At 57.1% G+C, this 16,900-nt stretch overlaps 1 protein-coding gene across 2 annotated transcripts in view; it reads right to left on the bottom strand.

Moving 5' to 3' along the window:
* The window catches only part of SYNE3 (spectrin repeat containing nuclear envelope family member 3), a 99,187-nt gene that overhangs the window by 55,422 nt on the left and 26,865 nt on the right, over nucleotides 1-16,900 (bottom strand). For both annotated transcript variants that reach the window (XM_049612214.1, XM_049612213.1), the window contains exons 2-4: nucleotides 9,155-9,312; nucleotides 1,472-1,644; nucleotides 116-425 (exon numbers count right to left, since the gene is read on the bottom strand). In XM_049612214.1, coding sequence (XP_049468171.1) covers nucleotides 116-425; nucleotides 1,472-1,644; nucleotides 9,155-9,298 — 627 coding nt within the window. In that variant the 5' untranslated portion in view covers nucleotides 9,299-9,312. The remainder of the gene's footprint in view (nucleotides 1-115; nucleotides 426-1,471; nucleotides 1,645-9,154; nucleotides 9,313-16,900) is intronic.

The following is a 16,900-nucleotide window of genomic DNA, read 5'->3' as shown; positions in this document are numbered from 1 at the left end:
GGAGACAGGTGAATATGGCTACATGGGTAGACAGTGGTGGATAATGGATGCACGGGGAGACAGAGGCGGATAATGGACGCACAGGTGAAGACAGAGCCCCCCACGCCTCACGCACCTGGGCTTTGGCCTTCACCGCGGCGTACTCGGCCTTCATCCTCTTCTGGGCATCTTCGTCCACACTGGGGTCCCCGATCCTGTTGAACAGGGAGGCCGCCTCCTCCAGCAGCCGGTCGAGGAGCACGGCCTGGTTGCCCACGTTGTGCAGCAGGACTTGGGCGTGGCTCAGCTGCCACTGCTTCTCCTTCAGGCCCAGCTGCAGCTCCACGGGCAGCTCCAGGACCACCATCATCTTCTGGAACCAGCGGTAGAACTCATCTCGAGCCAGCAGGTACTCGCTCCAGTGCAGCCACACCCACTCGATGCGGCTGTGGACAGAGAGCGGGGTGGGGGGTGGGGGGGGTGTGAACGACCCGCCCACCTGGCCCCAGGGCCGGGCAGCCGCCCCCTCCCCAGTACTCGTGGGGGGGGGGGGGGGCTGTGGGCAGGAGCGCAATGAAATGACACTCTCTCTGGGCCTCAGGGTCACCTGGGCAGCTTGACGACCCTCCAGGTTCGGGGCCCTACCTCAGTGTGGTGGGAGTGTGTCTAATAATCGACACAGTGCAATAGTGTCTGGGGGGCTTGTGGCTGTTCGGTGGGGCAGAAGGCTGGGGGGCCTACGTGTGGGTTCCAGAGGCGCCATGAGCTTGCTGCATAACCCTGCCTCCTCGCCTGCCTCGGTTTCCCCGTCCGTAACACGGAGACGGCCCCATCTCTCCAGCCCACATCAAACGACTTTGCAATTCCAAGTGAGAGGGTTTGAAAAGCAGAAAGCACAGTGCAAAGTCGCCCCAGCCACTCAACCTTCTGGCTTCAGAGCGATGGAGGGGGTCCTGGCAGCTCCTGGTCCCTGAGGGCCCTACTGTGCCTCGCTCTTGACATTTGCTTCTCCTCTTGTGTCTTCCTGCAGCCTTCATCGAACGCTTGATTATACCCGTTGTCCAGATGAGGAGCCTGGGGCTCAGAGAGCTCAAGGAACTTTCCCAAGGCCACACAGCAAGCAGGCAGCAATCTCAGGTCTGCCTAACCCCCCATCCCTCCCTGGCTCTCAGGGGCAGCAGAGGATCTAGGCTACGTCGCCAGCCAGGCAACAGGGCCACTCCGCCATTCTGCTGGGGGACGAACACATGGCGAGTCTACTAAGAATTTAGTGTTGGCAAAACCCGATGGACTCCCACTGCCATTATCATCATTAAGCTCGATTATAATTAGAAAGAGGCAGGCAGGGCTGGCGCACATCCCAAGAGAACATCCTGTTCCCAGCAATCCCAGGACCGGAGAAGTGTCCCCGGGGTAGAGGCCCCAGGACAGCGCGGTGCTGGACGAGGAGGGTCAACAGAGGCTGTGAAGGCCCGGCAGGGAGCCACCTTACCTGTGACAGTGGGTCATGTAGGTGACCGTCTCCTCCCACTGGGCTTTGATGTCCTTCAGCTGGGCCAGGATCTCGGGCTTCTGGCCGTCACGGCAACACGCCAGGAGGCCCTCCGCCGCCCGCAGCACGACGTCCACCTTCACGCGCCCCTCCGGCTCCAGCTGGCATATTTTCTGTCGTGGACACAAAAGCCGGTTTCCAGGGGTTAGACAAAGCCACGAGCAGGCAGAGCCTTGGCGTTAACGGTGGCGTGATGGAAAGAGCCGGGACTCTGAGGCCAGAGGGGCTGGGGTTCAAATGGTGGCCCTTGCAGCTTTCTCCTGTGACCGTGGGTGGCCAGCTAACGGCCCTGAGGTCGGAAGCAAGGCACTGACGAGGGGAGCACAGAACCGTGGAGCCGTCTGCTGGCGTAAGTCCCTTCCCTTTCCCACTGGGCCGCTTCGGGCTGTGCGAACTCACGCACGTCTCACCATCTCCCTGGCCTTGGTTTTCTCGTTTGTAAAATGGGGTTATTCATAGTACCGAGCTCCCAGATTTTTTTCAGTATTAAGTGAGAAAATGCAACGTAGGGGCGCCTGGGTGGCTCAGTCGGTGAGGCGGCCGACTTTGGCTCAGGTCGTGATCTCGCTGGGTTTGTGAGTTCAAGCCCCGTGTCGGGCTCTGGGCTGACGGCTCAGAGCCTGGAGCCTGCTTCAGATTCTGTCTCTCCCTCTCTCTCTCTCTCTCTGCCCCTCCCCTGCTTGTGCTCTCTCTTTCTCTCTCAATAATAAATAAATAAATGTAAACATTTTTAAAAAAATAAATAAACGAGAAAGCGCAAGGTGCACGTCGCGGTGTGTGGGGCTGTGAGAATCTGCCTCTCACGTCTACCGCAGGGAGTGGGCTTGACCCAGGGCCCCAGCCGAGGCTCCGGAATTCTCTCTGAATTTGCAGTTCGCTCCGAGGCCTTGCTCCCTCAGCTGCTCCCACCAGTGACCAAGCAGGAAGAGGAAGGCAGGCCTGTTCCCCTGTGGCATCGGGCTCCTCTGATGGGTGACTGGTCCAGGAGGCCCCACGGCCTTGCCAGACTCCCACAGAGCCACACCGCGCTCCCAGACACTCCCTGGTCTCCTGGATTGGGGGTCAGACCTGCGTCGGGCTGACCTCGCCCCTCCCAGCCTTCCTGGGCTCCCAACCTGTTCTCTCATGGAAGTTTCCCTATCAAACATCTCGTGCGTTTAGTCTCATCTTGGCCTTGGGCTGTGGGAGGACCAACACGAATATACAACGTCTAGCAAGTAGCATATTTCTGATTAACGTCAGCTCTTGTCCTTATTACCTGCCGTTATTTAGTTCTTTGGCAACTCAAGCGTGGTCTCTGTAGGAAAAGTACAATTGGATTCCAACTCCAGAGCCATTCCCTCCTACCTGCTTGACCTTTGTCACAGTACTTCGATTCGCGAGGCCTATGAAATGGGGGAAGAGGACAGTTACACCACCCAGGGCTCCAGGAACGTTCCGCGAAGCCGAGAGAGCCCTGGGCACACCGCCTGGCCCAACACTAATAGTGTTCACTCTCATGAAGTTCAAGCTCTATTCCCCAGCCTGTCTCCCTGGGAGGCTGGCAGCCAGCCTTCCCTGAATGAAGTCCCAGTGGCCCGGCCGTCTCTGACCCCTCTCTGTGGATGGCGCAGGGGTGGGGGAGGGGGGAGCTAAATGCTGCTTCATTGATAGCTGTGTGACCCCAGGCAGGTTGCCCTATCACTCTGGGCCTCCCTCTCTTACCCTGAGATTGTGATAACAATGCCTGCTTTGTCTACCCCATAGGGTTCTAACATTAATTTTTGAAAATACAGTTAGTTAAAACATCGATGTGTCAGTATACTTCGTAAATGGGGGGGTGTAAAAGGTGTAGATCTTTTCTGAGATGTGCAAGTGAGCAAGGGTGTCAATCCTTTCGGTTGCTTCACGTGAGACTGGTTAGCGATGACGGCGACGATGATGTAGAGAGGGACGTCCCCTCCTACCTGTGTTATCAGAGTGAAATTAAACAAGCTCCTTCCACACAGGCTCTCTGCGGTCCATGAGCGTGTGTTTCGGGGTGGGGGGCAGATGAGAGTGGAGAGCGGGGAGATACCCCAAGAAGGGGAAAGCCGTTTTGTTTGTTGTTTGAGCCCGGCCGAGCGGAGGGATGTGGCAGGACCCCGCAGGGTCACGGCTGCGACGAGAATCCGACCGAGACCCCAAGTCCCACTCAGCAGCAGGCAGCGATGTAGAAGACAAAGGTACTATGGCAATTAGTGTGGACCAAAGGTCCGAGGGCCACTGCGGGATGTTCTGGGCTGAGCGAGATTACCCACCCCCCGCGTGGAACATTTCACACCACTCAGGAGCGGGAGCCCCACAGGGCGGCTGGGGAGGAATTTCTTGCCATCCCGTGACATTCGGTTTCATTAAGGACCTGATATTTCTGACACCCAGCGCTGAGGAACAGACTGCAGACCCACCCTCCAAGCTAGGAAGACGCACGCCGCGGAAATCGCAGTTAACGGACGAGGGCGCTGGGAACCCACAGAAACCTTGAGCTTTGCAGGGCTGTTCTCTGCAGCAGCCAGAGAGGCCTCCTTTCCGCCTGCTGTGCAGAGGAGGCTCAGTCAGAATCCAGAATCTAGGGAGCCAACGGCTTTGGAGAAGAAGCTGAATTCGTTCTCTCTGCCACACCCAGAGGGAGCCAGCTGGGCCTGGAAAGTCCCCATGAGGACAACGGCCCCTTTCCCAAAGCCTCGTCTCCTGATTGTGTGACCTCCTCTAGGCCTCTGGACTCTTGCTCTCCTGACTCCTGCTCGGAGACGGGCAGGCCGGACGGGGGAGACACGGCAGACGCCCCACTCCCTGCCCTTCGCAGGGGAGTGAGTCTGCTGCTTTCCTGCCAGAGACAGAAAGGCCGGCCAGCCCCAAAGGCAGGCAGAACACCAAGCCCTACCTGGCCCAAAGCAGAAACGTCTGCCCCCAAACCGAAATATCAACCAATGGGATGTTTGCTGGAGGCTGGGGGGCCGGGAGGCCAGAGGCCGTGGCTACGCTGGCAAATCCAGCTTTCCAGAAGTAGTTTCCACCTTTCTTCGCCGCAGTCATGACTACACTCTTCGGCTGGTGTGAGGTTCTTTTAGAGCTGATCACCAGCAGGATCCAGGAGTGCTTGGCAGGAGAGAGGAGCCAGCTGGGACGGGGGTACAAAACTATTCTGATTGGAAGGAGCCAATGAGGGCAACAGTCAGGTGGGGAGTGGATGGAGGGAAAACTTTGGGGAGAGAAGAAAAGATAGATCAGGAAAGCCGGACGGAGGGGGTTAGTCAGGGCTTTCCATCAGTGCAGCCAAGACCAGGTAGGCACTGCGCTGGGTACTGTGCTTGGTACTGGGTGGGGTACTGAGCTGAGCACTGCACTGGGTACTGTGTGCAGTGCTGTGCTGGGTACTGAGTTGGGCACTGTGCTGGGTACTATGCTTGGTAGTGGGTGGGGTACTGAGCTGAGCACTGCACTGGGTACTATGTGCAGTACTGTGCTGGGTACCGGGTTGGGCACTGTGCTGGGTACTATGCTTGGTAGTGGGTGGGGTACTGAGCTGAGCTGGGTACTATGCTAGATGCTATTCTGGGTACTATGCTGGGTACTATGTGCAGTACTGTGCTGGGTACCTAGTTGGGCACTGCTGGGTACTATGCTTGGTACTGGGTGGGGTACTGAGCTGAGCACTGCACTGGGTACTATGTGCAGTACTGTGCTGGGTACCGGGTTGGGCACTGTGCTGGGTACTATGCTTGGTACTGGGTGGGGTACTGAGCTGAGCTGGGTACTATGCTAGATACTATTCTGGGTACTATGCTGGCTAGTGTGTCGGGCACCGGGGTCCAGGAGGAGCCTAGTGCTTGCAGGCCGTGCTGGGGTCTGCAGAGAAGAGCACAAATGACTAACAGAGCCACCGACGCCACGGAGTAGCTACTGGAGCTCCAGTGAGGGATCTGGGGAAAGCTAAGGCTTGGTGGGCAGTAGGTGGCGTCGGCACCGAGCCTCGGTGACGCGCAAGCCTTCGAGATGGGGCGTGAGCAACGGCTGTGTCCGGAGGCCACGTCCTAGGAAAGGCAGCCCGTCTCTGGCCACAGAGGGGCCTGGAGGCCGGTCAGGAAGCAGCCTGGCTGAGGCCGGGCCCCGAGTGCAGGGCCGCAAGTCTGGAAACCAGAGGGCAAGGAGCTGGGACCTGGGGGCCAGCTCCGGGAGGCCCGGGCGCGGCGGGCAGGCAGGGTCGGCGTGCGCGTGTCCCCGCATCGAAACCGCAAGAAATAACCCCATCCATCGGGCCGGCTCTGCCAGGACGCCCGCGCTCTGCCAAGCGCACCAGTAAGTCATTCGCCCCCATGTTCCGTCCCTCCTGCAAGGCGGCAACCATCGCCCCCACCCCACCCCACCCCACCCCCAATGAGCTGAAACCCAAGGTGCTCCAGAAACTGTCCTAAGGCGCCACAGCCACGGCGGGGACTCGAACCCCGGGAGCAACCCTCTTCCCGGTCTCCCTTCACAGAAGGGTTTCACCATCACGAGGGTCCCGGAGCCGCCAACAGCCCCTCTGTACGCAAGGGGGAGAGGGCTCTGCTCGCACTCTGTAGTTAGAAAGTGAGGTCGCAGGAGGGCACGGGACTCGCTTCTGGCCACGCAGCTATGCGGCGTCAGAGCTGGATGGGAACTCACATCCCGGCCACTCTGGAGAAGAGTCACCCTGGACGCACATCACTGAGCTGGGGGGGGGTGGGAGGGGGTGGGCACGAGACCCCGACCCCAGAGTGAGGCCCCACGGACTGCGGAGGTGGAAAAGTCACCAGACGCTCCCTTCACCAGATGGCAGGAGCGAAATGTTTTCTTTCTTATTGCAAAATTGGTTTTGAAATGTCAAGGCCCAGAAAATAGCATGCCTGAGCCCCATGGGAGAGCCAGAGGCGGAGCCCCTGGACGTGACCCCCCTCCGCCTAGGCTCTGAGTCAAGTCCCTGGGGGCTCGGCCGGTGGGCGTGCTCCCCTCCGGTTTCCACCCTGGCCTGGCCGAGGGCTGTTCCCAAGGACCACCCTTGCCTTGGCTGCAGCCCGACCCACCACCGGAGGGGAATGGCCTGCCGGTAGAAGGGTGCAAGGTTCAAAGGGATTAGCAACCCTTGGCCTTGAAACAGCAAGTACACACGCAGGGCCGTGGTGTTCCGGGACACAGACTATCAGGAGCTGGGGCCAGAGCTCGGGGGCAGGGGGAGGGTTGCATTTCACAAGCACATACACACAAGCAAACGGGAGGGCATCCCAAGGAGAGGCAACAGCACAGGACAGAGACCTACAGACAGGAAATCTAGGCTGTCTGCCACCAGGACAGGATCTGTGCTTGGTAGATGGGACGGCCGGGACAGCTGAGGCTGGAAGATGGGGTGGTGCAGACAGTGGCAGACTTTGGTGCCAGGTGAAGCTTGGTTTTAGTTTTGTGGGCAATGGGGAGCCACGGAAGGTTCTAGAGGAGGAGAATAAACATCAATAACATCACGAGATCCTGTGCGGCCTGGATTATGTGTATAATCCCCTATTCCCCTTTATGCTGTGAGCCCCAGAGTAAAGTGTACCTTGCCGTCTCCACTGCCCCAGGACCCCCCACGGGGATGGCCAGTGATGCTCTGGACTCAGCCCTGGGCTCAGGTCCTGACAAGATCGGTTCCTAGAGTTTGGGCCCATCACCGTGTCTAGGAATCACATTCTATTATTGAAAACTGGGGACCATAAAACCACATTCACAGGGCTTTTGTGAAATTCAACATGAAAGCTGACGGTGCGGCCCCGGGCACGTGACAAACAGGTGCCGAATGAATGTCGGGTCCCCTCCGTCTGATCTGTGAGGACCAATCATTTGATAAATGCCTCCTGGTGACAGTAACAATGCGGATGATGACCGAGGCCAAGTCCGACAACAGAAGGGTCTCCGGGCCGCCAACTCCTCTCCTTGAATCCCTGACCTTCCTTCCAAGTTTCCAACCTACCATCCCCCTGTCGCAGCAACGACATCCAAGCTCCCTGGCTCAGTGTTCCAGGCCGTCACCCTCTGACCCCTGACCGCCCGTCTGGCCCTGTCCCCGGCTCCTGCCTGATGGCTGGTGCTACCCCAACCCAGCCTTGCTGGGGCCCTGAGCACGTGCCTCGGGCTATGCCCACCTGCTGGGTCTCTCTCCTCTGCTGCTCCCTCCCCCTAGAGCCCCCTCCTCTCCACCCTCACCCCTGCGGCCCCCAGCCTGGCGACCTCGTCTGTCTTTCAGCTTCAGCAATAAAGTCACTTGTCCCCAGAGGCCTGATGCCCCAGGCTGCCTCAGAGAGTCCCGGGTTCTCTGCTCACTCCACTGTCCAATTGAGAAGCCTCTGGCCGTATGACTTAAAAGTGGTCCCCCACTCACTGCCCTGCCGGGCTGGGTTTTACTGTGAATGCCCGTCTCCGATCATCTGAGAGGCACGTGTCCTGGCAGGGAAGCAGAAAGCCCATCCGACAAGGAATCAGAAGACTCAACTTCCAGGCTGGAATGTCCCACCCGGAGACCTTTCAACGTGGACAAGGCACCTCTCTGAGACTCAGTTTCCCCATGCATAAAATGCAGACCATGGCTCTCCCTTCGTGACGTGGTTGTGAGCCTTAAACCATCGGCCCTGAAAAGATGATACGAATTTTCTTCATTTTGACTGTTTCCAAAACGAGGATTGGGTATTTTCAATAAGATGCACAAAATCAGTGAGACAGCACACCCAAGAAAGCACGCAGGACACTGGGTGTGCGGCCAGCACCCCTTCTAGCCTGGTCAGGAGATCAGTTTGTGTACGAGAAGGTGGCCCCCCCCCCCTTAAAAGCGACCACTGTTAGCTGTCTATCCCAATGGGTGTGACCCCAGAGATGCGTAAGTCATGGCTTTGCCTACACGTGGGCAACGGAGGCCCAGAGAGGGATAGGGACTTGGCCGAGGTCACACAGCACTTTCACATCAGCATGAAGCCTATAACCCAGGTTCTGCCCCCTGGCCCCCTGGCCCCCTGGCCCCCTGGCCTGAAGCAGATGCCCTCAGATGGGGGCACCATAATGCCGGGCCAGGCAAGGGACACCAGCACTTCCGGTAGGCATAGCACCACACGCCTGAGGCCTGCCTCGTGCCAGGTGGGGAGCAAGGCCAGACCCTGGCCCTGGAGAAGCTGACAGGTCACTTCTCACGGGGCAGAACCCTTCTCCACCCTCCTGAAGGCCAATCTGGGCCCACCCAGACCCGGCCCAGGGAAGCCGGGAAGCGGCAGGAAGGACTGGGCTGGGGACCCCCCAACCCCGCCACCTCCCCACCCCCTCCGCCCCGGCCGCAAGGTGCCTCTGCCAGGACGGGACAACCAGAAAGCCCCTCTAGCCCCTTCCTATGCAAGTGTGGTCCCAGGACCAGGGAGCGTGTTAGACATGCCAGAGTTGGGGTCCACCCTGACCCCCTGGATCAGAATCGGCCCCCAGACCCAAATCCCCAGGAGATTCAAACACGTCAGAGTTTGAGAGAGACACTAGTCTAGTCCGCCCCTGCCATTTAAGAGTCAGGAAACACGAGGCCAGAGGGAGGGACACGGCCGAGGCCCCAGGGCTATGGAAGCCGCGGTCTCTGCGTACCTCGGTCTCCCGCAGCCTGGCCTCCAGGGCCGCCCGGGGCCCCTGGGTGTTGTCGTTGACCTGCAGCCGCTCCTGCACAGCCTTCATCCACTGCCGGGCTTCCTCCACGCTCCTGTCGAAGCCCTCCTGGGGCGGTTGAGTCATGGCACCTGCAGAGGCTGAAGGCAGGAACACGTGAGATCAGGCCAGCAGACGAGAAAGCAGGGTGATGCCGGATGGGGGTGGGGGGCAGCCAACGCTGGGGACAGGCCCACACAGCACCAGGGCCCCTCCCGGCAGGCACGTCCGCCTGGCCCCACAGCTGGGGGCGACTGTGGTCGTCAAAGGGCCAAAGGACCCAGGAGGAAGGACAGGTCTCTCCTGTGGGAGAAGGGAGAGCAGGTACAGGGCGCTGGGCTGGCCTCTCAGCTCCCCTGCTGGAGACTCAGGGGCAATTCTCCTCTGTCTCTGTGGGTTGAAGCCCCTCCGCAAGGGATCCCAAAACACATATACGGTCTGAGATGGGCACTACGGATAGTGAATCTTGAGCTGCATGGATCAAGAAGCCTCAACCGGGGGCGCCTGGGTGGATCAGTCGGTTAAGCGTCTGACTTCGGCTCAGGTCCGTGAGTTCGAGCCCCGCGTCGGGCTCTGTGCTGACCGCTCAGAGCCTGGAGCCTGTTTCAGATTCTGTGTCTCCCTCCCTCTCTGCCCCCCCCCCGTTCCTCCCTTTCCCCCCCTGGCTCAAAAAAAAAAAAAAGTTTAAAAAAAAAAAAAAAAAAAGAAGCCTCAACTGAAGAAACACAGTTTTGGGCCAGGCTGATGCCAGCCCCAAAACCACGCCTGAATATCACGATCTCAGGGCTGGGGGTGCCCATGACAGACAGGTGCCCGCTCGCTACTTCGCCACCAACTTGGGTCCACGGCAGACGTCACTGACGATCCACTGCCTTTGCATGTGAGACGATCCCCACCCGCTTTGCCCCCTTAAGCGACGCCTGCCTGCTGGCCTGGATCCTGCAGCCGAACCAGCCCTTGGCTACGCTGCCCACAGCTCCCTTCTCCTGACCTCGTAGCTACGGACGCAGAGGCTCAGATTTTCGCGGGTAACTTTCTTAGAATCCCGTGCAGCCCAGGCAAGACTTTTCCTACATTCCGGTTCCAGTTGTCTGCTTATGGCAACTACCACCTACTTTGGATTAAAGTTATTTATATCTGCATCTTACGGGAAGGGATTGTATGTGGCTTATCTTCCAGCTCCCGCAACGCCTTGCACCATGGTGAAATGGCCCAGCATCGGTATAAAGTTCAATGCTGATGAACACAGCATTAGTTAAAAATGGCAAACAGGGGGCGCCTGGGTGGCTCAGTCGGTTGAGCGTCCGACTTCAGCTCAGGTCACGATCTCGCGGTCCGTGAGTTCGAGCCCCGCGTCGGGCTCTGGGCTGATGGCTCAGAGCCTGGAGCCTGCTTCCGATTCTGTGTCTCCCTCTCTCTCCGCCCCTCCCCTGTTCATGCTCTGTCTCTCTCTGTCTCAAAAATAAATTAAAAAAATTAAAAAAAAAATGGCAAACAGGACAAAGCTAGAAAGAGCCCAAATGCCCAATAACGGGGGGTTGGTTAAGGAAAGCACGGTGCGTGTTTCAGGATATCACGCAGCCACTGAAAAGTATGCCTAAAATGAATTTAATAAGGGAGCATTCTTGCGATATAATGACACCCCCAAATTAGGCAAAATTGTATCTTTAGCAGACACGGCTCTCCACAACCAGTAAAAGCAAACAAAACCACAAAAGACTACCCTCACAGGGAAAGGTTGGGCGGTCTTGCCACGATGTGTCCACGTGACAAGGGGTGTGGGCTGCAGTGGCCCGAGTCACATCCCACGTGACCTCAGGCCTCTCTTTTCCGGGCACAGTGTTCTCGGAGGCCACCTGATTACGGACGATTTGCGTGCGGATGGTGGGAACACGCAGTTGGGAGTTTTTGTGTCCTTATTTTTCCTTAGGCGTCTTGTGAACTTTCTAGAAAGAGCATCACTTTCAACTTACACAGTCTCTTGACCTCGGCTGAACTGCGTTGGCCCTCTCTTCTGGATCGGCAGTCGGTGGTTCAACAAGTGCGGACAGAGGATTTGAACACCGCCCCCACCGCCCTGGGTGGGCTTTGCCACCAGATTGCAGGGGACAGCTGTCACCGCCGGGGGACGCTGTCGGCGGCGAGGGAGACCTGGGCCTGCGGCTCAGAGCTCAGTCTCCCAGCCTGTTCTCCTTTCAGAGCTGTTTGGAGTTTTTCTAACCATTTAATATGTTCCCTGAAGCCACTCCCAGTCTTTGAATGCTTCGTTTGTAAAGCACAGGAGACTGTGCGGGCGTTTAAATTGGTTCATTGTGACTTTAATCACTTGTCTAGTGTGGGACTTGATTGGCTTCCAAGAGCTCGGCTTTTACGTAACTTGACCGAGCGAGGAACGGGAGGGGCAGGGACGAGTCTCCCAGAGTCTCACATGGCACAACGGTGGCGGAGAAACGCTGCCCTAATCACCGAAAGGCATGGAGAGCCCTTCTCTGCAAAGGTCAGGATCTCAGGGTTGGTGAGTTCGAGCCTCCAGTCGGGCTTTGCACTGACAGCGTGGAGCCTGTTTGGGATTCTCTCTCCCCGCCCTCGCTCTCTGCCCCTCCCCCACTCGTGCTCCCTCTCTCTCTCCCTCTCTCTCTCTAACACAAATAAAACGTTTAAAATTTTTTTTTTCAAACAGACTGAACTGAGTCAATGAAGTACACACACGTGCACGCACAGGCACAGGCTTCTTTATTAACACATTAAATCACCAGCACTAACGCTGGGTCTAAAAACTACCAGAATTTCGAAGTAGCGACGAGCAGACACGACATCTCAAGATATGTACAACCTCACTGCAGCGTGAAAATAGGTGTGACGGAGTTACCACCACCGCTAAGGCGAGACAGGGCTTCACCTTGGCTTTGCCTCGTACCTAAAGGAGGGAACCGCCGTCAGGTAGAGGGTGCGAGGCGATGAGACTACGGTTTCCCATCCGAGTTCTGGGCCCCTAAATGGCCTCTCAGACCCGGACCTTGGGGAGGAAGCCTGCTCTATGCCTTCTCACGTAGGAAGGGGAGCCTGTTTTGTTACACGAGGTTGAGTTTCAAGAATCAAATGGGCAGCTCAAGAAACGCCCACCCACAACTGATGTAAGGACCAGGAGGGCATCCCTCACTGAAAGCTTCCTGGGAATCTGTCTTGTGGAAGCCAGGGGCAGAGGTGTGGCTCGGGGGGGGGGGGGGGGCGGGGGGGAACGGGGACAGACCCACGTGAGCTTTGAGAGACGCCGACCACAGGGCCACAAAAGAGGGCTTGTCACCCGGCCTGGAGCCAGCAGGGCCGAGTGGAGGTGTTTGTTGCTGCGGGCTGTGGGAGGCTCCTGGGGGATGGTGAGGCTGGAACGTGGGAACTGGGAGGAGGTGACTGGAGGAGGCTGGTGGGGGCGGGGCGGTGTGCAAGGGCCAGATCACAGCCTTTGGAGCCAGGTCCAGGGCCCTGGGGACAACAGGGAGCCAGCAAATGTTCGGGTGGTGGTGACACAACTATTCTAGGCTTCAGACAGGTGACCCTGGCCAGGGAGGGTAGGGAGGGGAAATACAGTGGGGGGGCAGGGGTGGAGGCTGGGGGTCAGTACAGGCAGGGACAGCTGCGGGAGGCCAAGGACCATGAGGGAAGGACGAGGGAGGGAGCACGCAGGCATGCCTCTCCGGAGGAGAGTTCTCAGCCTTGGCAGGTTTGTTTGTCTGTCCTTGGACGGGTTGAACGGACATAGTATTAAAAAATGGGACTGCCTAGGGGCGCCTGGGTGGCTCCGTCAGTTATGTGTCTGACTCTTGATCTCGGCTCAGGTCATGGTCTCACAGTTCGTGAGTTCGAGCCCTGTGTCAGGCTCTGTGCTGACAGTGTGGAGCCTGCTTGGGATTTTCTCTCCCCGTCTCTCTCTGCCTCTCTCCTGCTCTCTTTCTCTCGAAAAAATAAATAAACTTAAAAATTAAAAAAAAAAATGGGACTATGTATTTTCCAAACATTTTGGAGAAAGAAAGAGAGAGAGGAAGGAGGGAAAGAAGGAAGGAAGGAAGAAAAGAAAGGGAAAGAGAGAGGAAGGAAGGAAGGAAGGAAGAAAAGAGAAAAAGGGAGAAGAAGGAAGAAAGGAAGGAAAGAAAGAAAAAGGGAAAGAAGGAAGGAAGAAAAGAAGAGACAAAGGGAGAGGAAGGAAGGAAGGAAAGAAAGAGAGAGAGAGGTAAAGAAGGAAGGAAGAAAAGAAAGAGAAAGAGAGAGGAAGGAAGGAAAGAAGGAATGAAGAAAAGAGAAAAGGGAGAAGAAGGAAGAAAGGAAGGAAAGAAAGAAAAAGGGAAAGAAGGAAGGAAGAAAAGAAGAGACAAAGGGAGAGGAAGGAAGGAAGGAAGGAAGGAAATAAAGAGAAAAAGGGAGAGGAAAGAAGAAAGAAAGAAAGAAAGAAAGAAAGAAAGAAAGAAAGAAAGAAAGAAAGAAAAGCGAAAAAGAGACAAAGGAAGGAAGGAAGGAGGGAAGGATGGAAGGAAGGGAGAAGGAAGGGAGGGAGAGAGGAGGGAGGGAGGGAGAAGGAAAGGAAGAAAATGTGCTCAGGGTTAAAAAAAAAATGCTGTTCCCATTTCCAAGTCCAAGAAGCAGCCCTGTGGTATGCCTACAGGTGGCCAGAGACTGGGCCTCCCCGTGTGTCTCTGGGTTGTCCCTAAGGAATCAGCGAGAGAGCCAGGCAAAAGGACATAGCCCTTTGCGGTTCGGGCTGGTGCTGGTCTGCCGGCAGAGAGAGAGAGAGAGAGAGAGAGAGAGAGAGAGAGTAAATAAACTGCCTTGGTTTCCAGCATCCTGTGTGGTTATCACAAATGACAGCCGGAAGAGAGGTGACATTTTTGCCTTGACAACAGACAAGCGGGGCCAGGGCAGAGGAAGAGCCTCGATCAAGACAGATCAGGTGCTGAGAGGGAGCTGGGTCCACAGCCACAGGTCGGTGAGAACACGGTGACAGGAGCCTGGCAAGATTCGCAGGCTTGACCAAGATCAAAAGCGGAGAGCTTAACCAGAGCCTCAGCGGGAGGCTGAGGACAAAGGGAGGGGGCGGAAAAGTCCTCAATCAGGGCAGAGCGAGGGGTGGTGGGTGGCTCAGCCGGCTAAGCCTCCGACTTCAGCTCAAGTCATGATGTCAGGGTTTGTGGGATCGAGCCCCACGTCGGGCTTTGTGCTGACAGCATGCTTGGGATTCCCTCTCCCTCTCACGCGCTCTCTCTCTCTCTCTGACCCTCCCCCACTCGCTCTCTCTCTCAAAATAAATAAACTCAAAAAAAAAGTTTAAAGGGGCACCTGGGTGGCTCAGTGGGTTAAGCGTCTGACTTCGGATCAGGTCATGATCTCGCCGTTCGTGGGTTCAAGCCCCGCATCAGGCTCTGCGCTGACACCTCAGGGCCTTGAACGTGCTTTCGATTCTGTGTCTCCCTCTCTCTCTCTGTCCGTCCCCTGCTCACTCTCTGTCTGTCTCTCAAAAATGAATAAACGTTCAAAACAAAAGTTAAAAAGAAATAAACGTGCAGTGGGCAAAGGGTGCTGGAGATGTGATATAGCCTTAAAAAAAAAAAAAAAAGACCATCCAGGAAAGGCAAGGGCACTAACCCAGCTGCCATGATAAATGGCCCACTCTGTGCTGGGCACTTGGGCTCCGGTCCCCGTGGCACCTGGACCTGAGGGGTAGGTAACGCGGAAGACAGCAGATAGAGCCGTGCACTGCGGCTGATTGGGGGTGGGGGGGGATCTCAGCCCAGCCTCCTCCACCAGCCCCTTCTTCTTGGAATGCTGCGGAGATCCCTCGGGCGCAGGCAGACAGGTGCTCGGAGGGCGGGCTGCCACCACCCCGTCCACTCAGAGGAGAGCACTGCCATGGAGCAAGCAGCCGGGGACATGGGCCCGTGGCTTCAGCACTGATGTGTGAACCTCGTTCTGTCAGATTCCATAGCCCATGCTTGTCTCACCAACCACACGGCCTCCAAAACCGGGTCCCATCCCCTGCGCGATGGGGCATCCGACACAACGCCCCGGGGCAGCCAGTGACCCTGTCTGTGTTGGACAGGATCCAAGCAGGCGAGCTGAATCCACTCAGTCCAGCCACAAACCCCAGGGACCTGCCGGCGGGGGGTGGGGGGAGGGGCCAAGAAGCTCCCAGGAGACAAAAGGGAGGCCAGAGGCCGGCCACCCCCACCACTCAACTGGAGGGATGAAGGTGACATCATCAGACCCGGGCTGGGAGCCCCGAGCAGCAGGTGCTGAGTCCTGGCAGTGACAAAATTGCCTGCCAGTGACTGCCTACTGGGGCTCCAAGCCCCATCTCCTGAAGGGGGTCCGTCGGCACAGACCCCACTCCCCCCTTCCCTTCCCTTTCCTGGGACCTACAAAGCTGAGGCTGCACGGTGGAGACCCCTATTTGGCTTTGCGGTGCCCCCGGTAAGGGGCAGACACCGTAAGGACCAGGCTGGGACAGTCCCCGGCCTCGGTCCCTCCGACACAGTCTCTGGGAATGTGCAAACACAACAATCCAGCTTGCCATGTGGTGATGCAGACCCTGTAAGAATCCTGCTTAGGACCCGACCACATCCCATTAGGGAACACCCCAGAACGTGACACTGGCCCCCTCCCGAGCAGAGAGGGGGCAAAGTCAGGTTCACAGAGCGGCTGTCATGTGGCTAGTATCAATTTACAAAGGTGGAAACGGGGCGCCTGGGTGGCTCAGGTGGTTAAGCATCCGACTCTTGGTTTCGGCTCAGGTCACGATCTCCTGGTTTGTGAGTTCGAGCCCTGCCGTCGGACTCTGCGCTGATAGCCTGGAGCCTGCTTGGGATTCTCTCTCTCCCTCTCTCTCTCTCTGTCCCTTCCTTGCACGTGTGCATGCTCTTGCTCTCTCCCTCTCTCTCTCTCTCAAAATAAATAAATAAGCTTAAAAAAAAAAGACGGAAATAGATTCAGAAAGGAAAACAGCCTGCCAAAAGTGGCTGGTGCAGGATTAACGATAATAATCGTAACAGCCAGCATATATTTGGCATAGTGTGTGTACCCGACTCTAGGATAAAGGGCTTATAGCTGTTAACTCATTTCTTCTCCAAAGACCCACCCAGAGACTTGTTATTGCCCCTACATTATTGCGGAGAAAACTGCCAATCAATGATACTAAGAACACAGCCCAAAGTCAGAGGGATTCTAAGTAGCAGGGGCAGGACTCGAACTCAGGATGGCCCAAGTCCAAAGTCTGTGCTCTTTGTTTTTTTGTTTTTTTTTTTTAACGTTCATTTAGTTATTTTGCAAAGAGAGTGAGAGGGAGAGACAGAGCCTCCCAAGCATAATCCATGCTCAGCACAGAGCCCGACGCAGGGCTCGATCTCACGACCGCGAGGTCACGACCTGAGCCGATAGCAAGAGTGGGATGCTTAACCAACCGAGCCGCTCAGGTGCCTTTGCTCTTAAACACCACAGCCCTACCCGGCTTCCACACCCCTGCCCGTGCGCCCCCAAACCTCACTGGGAGCGGCCCGTGCCGTGCGGGGAGCCTGAGGCAGCCTGCCCTCTTTGGATCATCTTTGAGGAACATCCAGGTTCCAGGAAGGCCACTGCAGGGGTAGATCTGGGCCTCTGCTCAGGAATCTGGAGTCAGAGACAATAACCTGAGCCCCCCCCCCCCCCCCC

Source organism: Panthera uncia (assembly GCF_023721935.1).
Source record: "Panthera uncia isolate 11264 chromosome B3 unlocalized genomic scaffold, Puncia_PCG_1.0 HiC_scaffold_1, whole genome shotgun sequence".
NCBI lineage: Eukaryota > Metazoa > Chordata > Mammalia > Carnivora > Felidae > Panthera > Panthera uncia.
The sequence above is the reverse complement of the archived record's forward strand: the minus strand, read 5'-3'. Positions and strand labels throughout refer to the sequence as shown.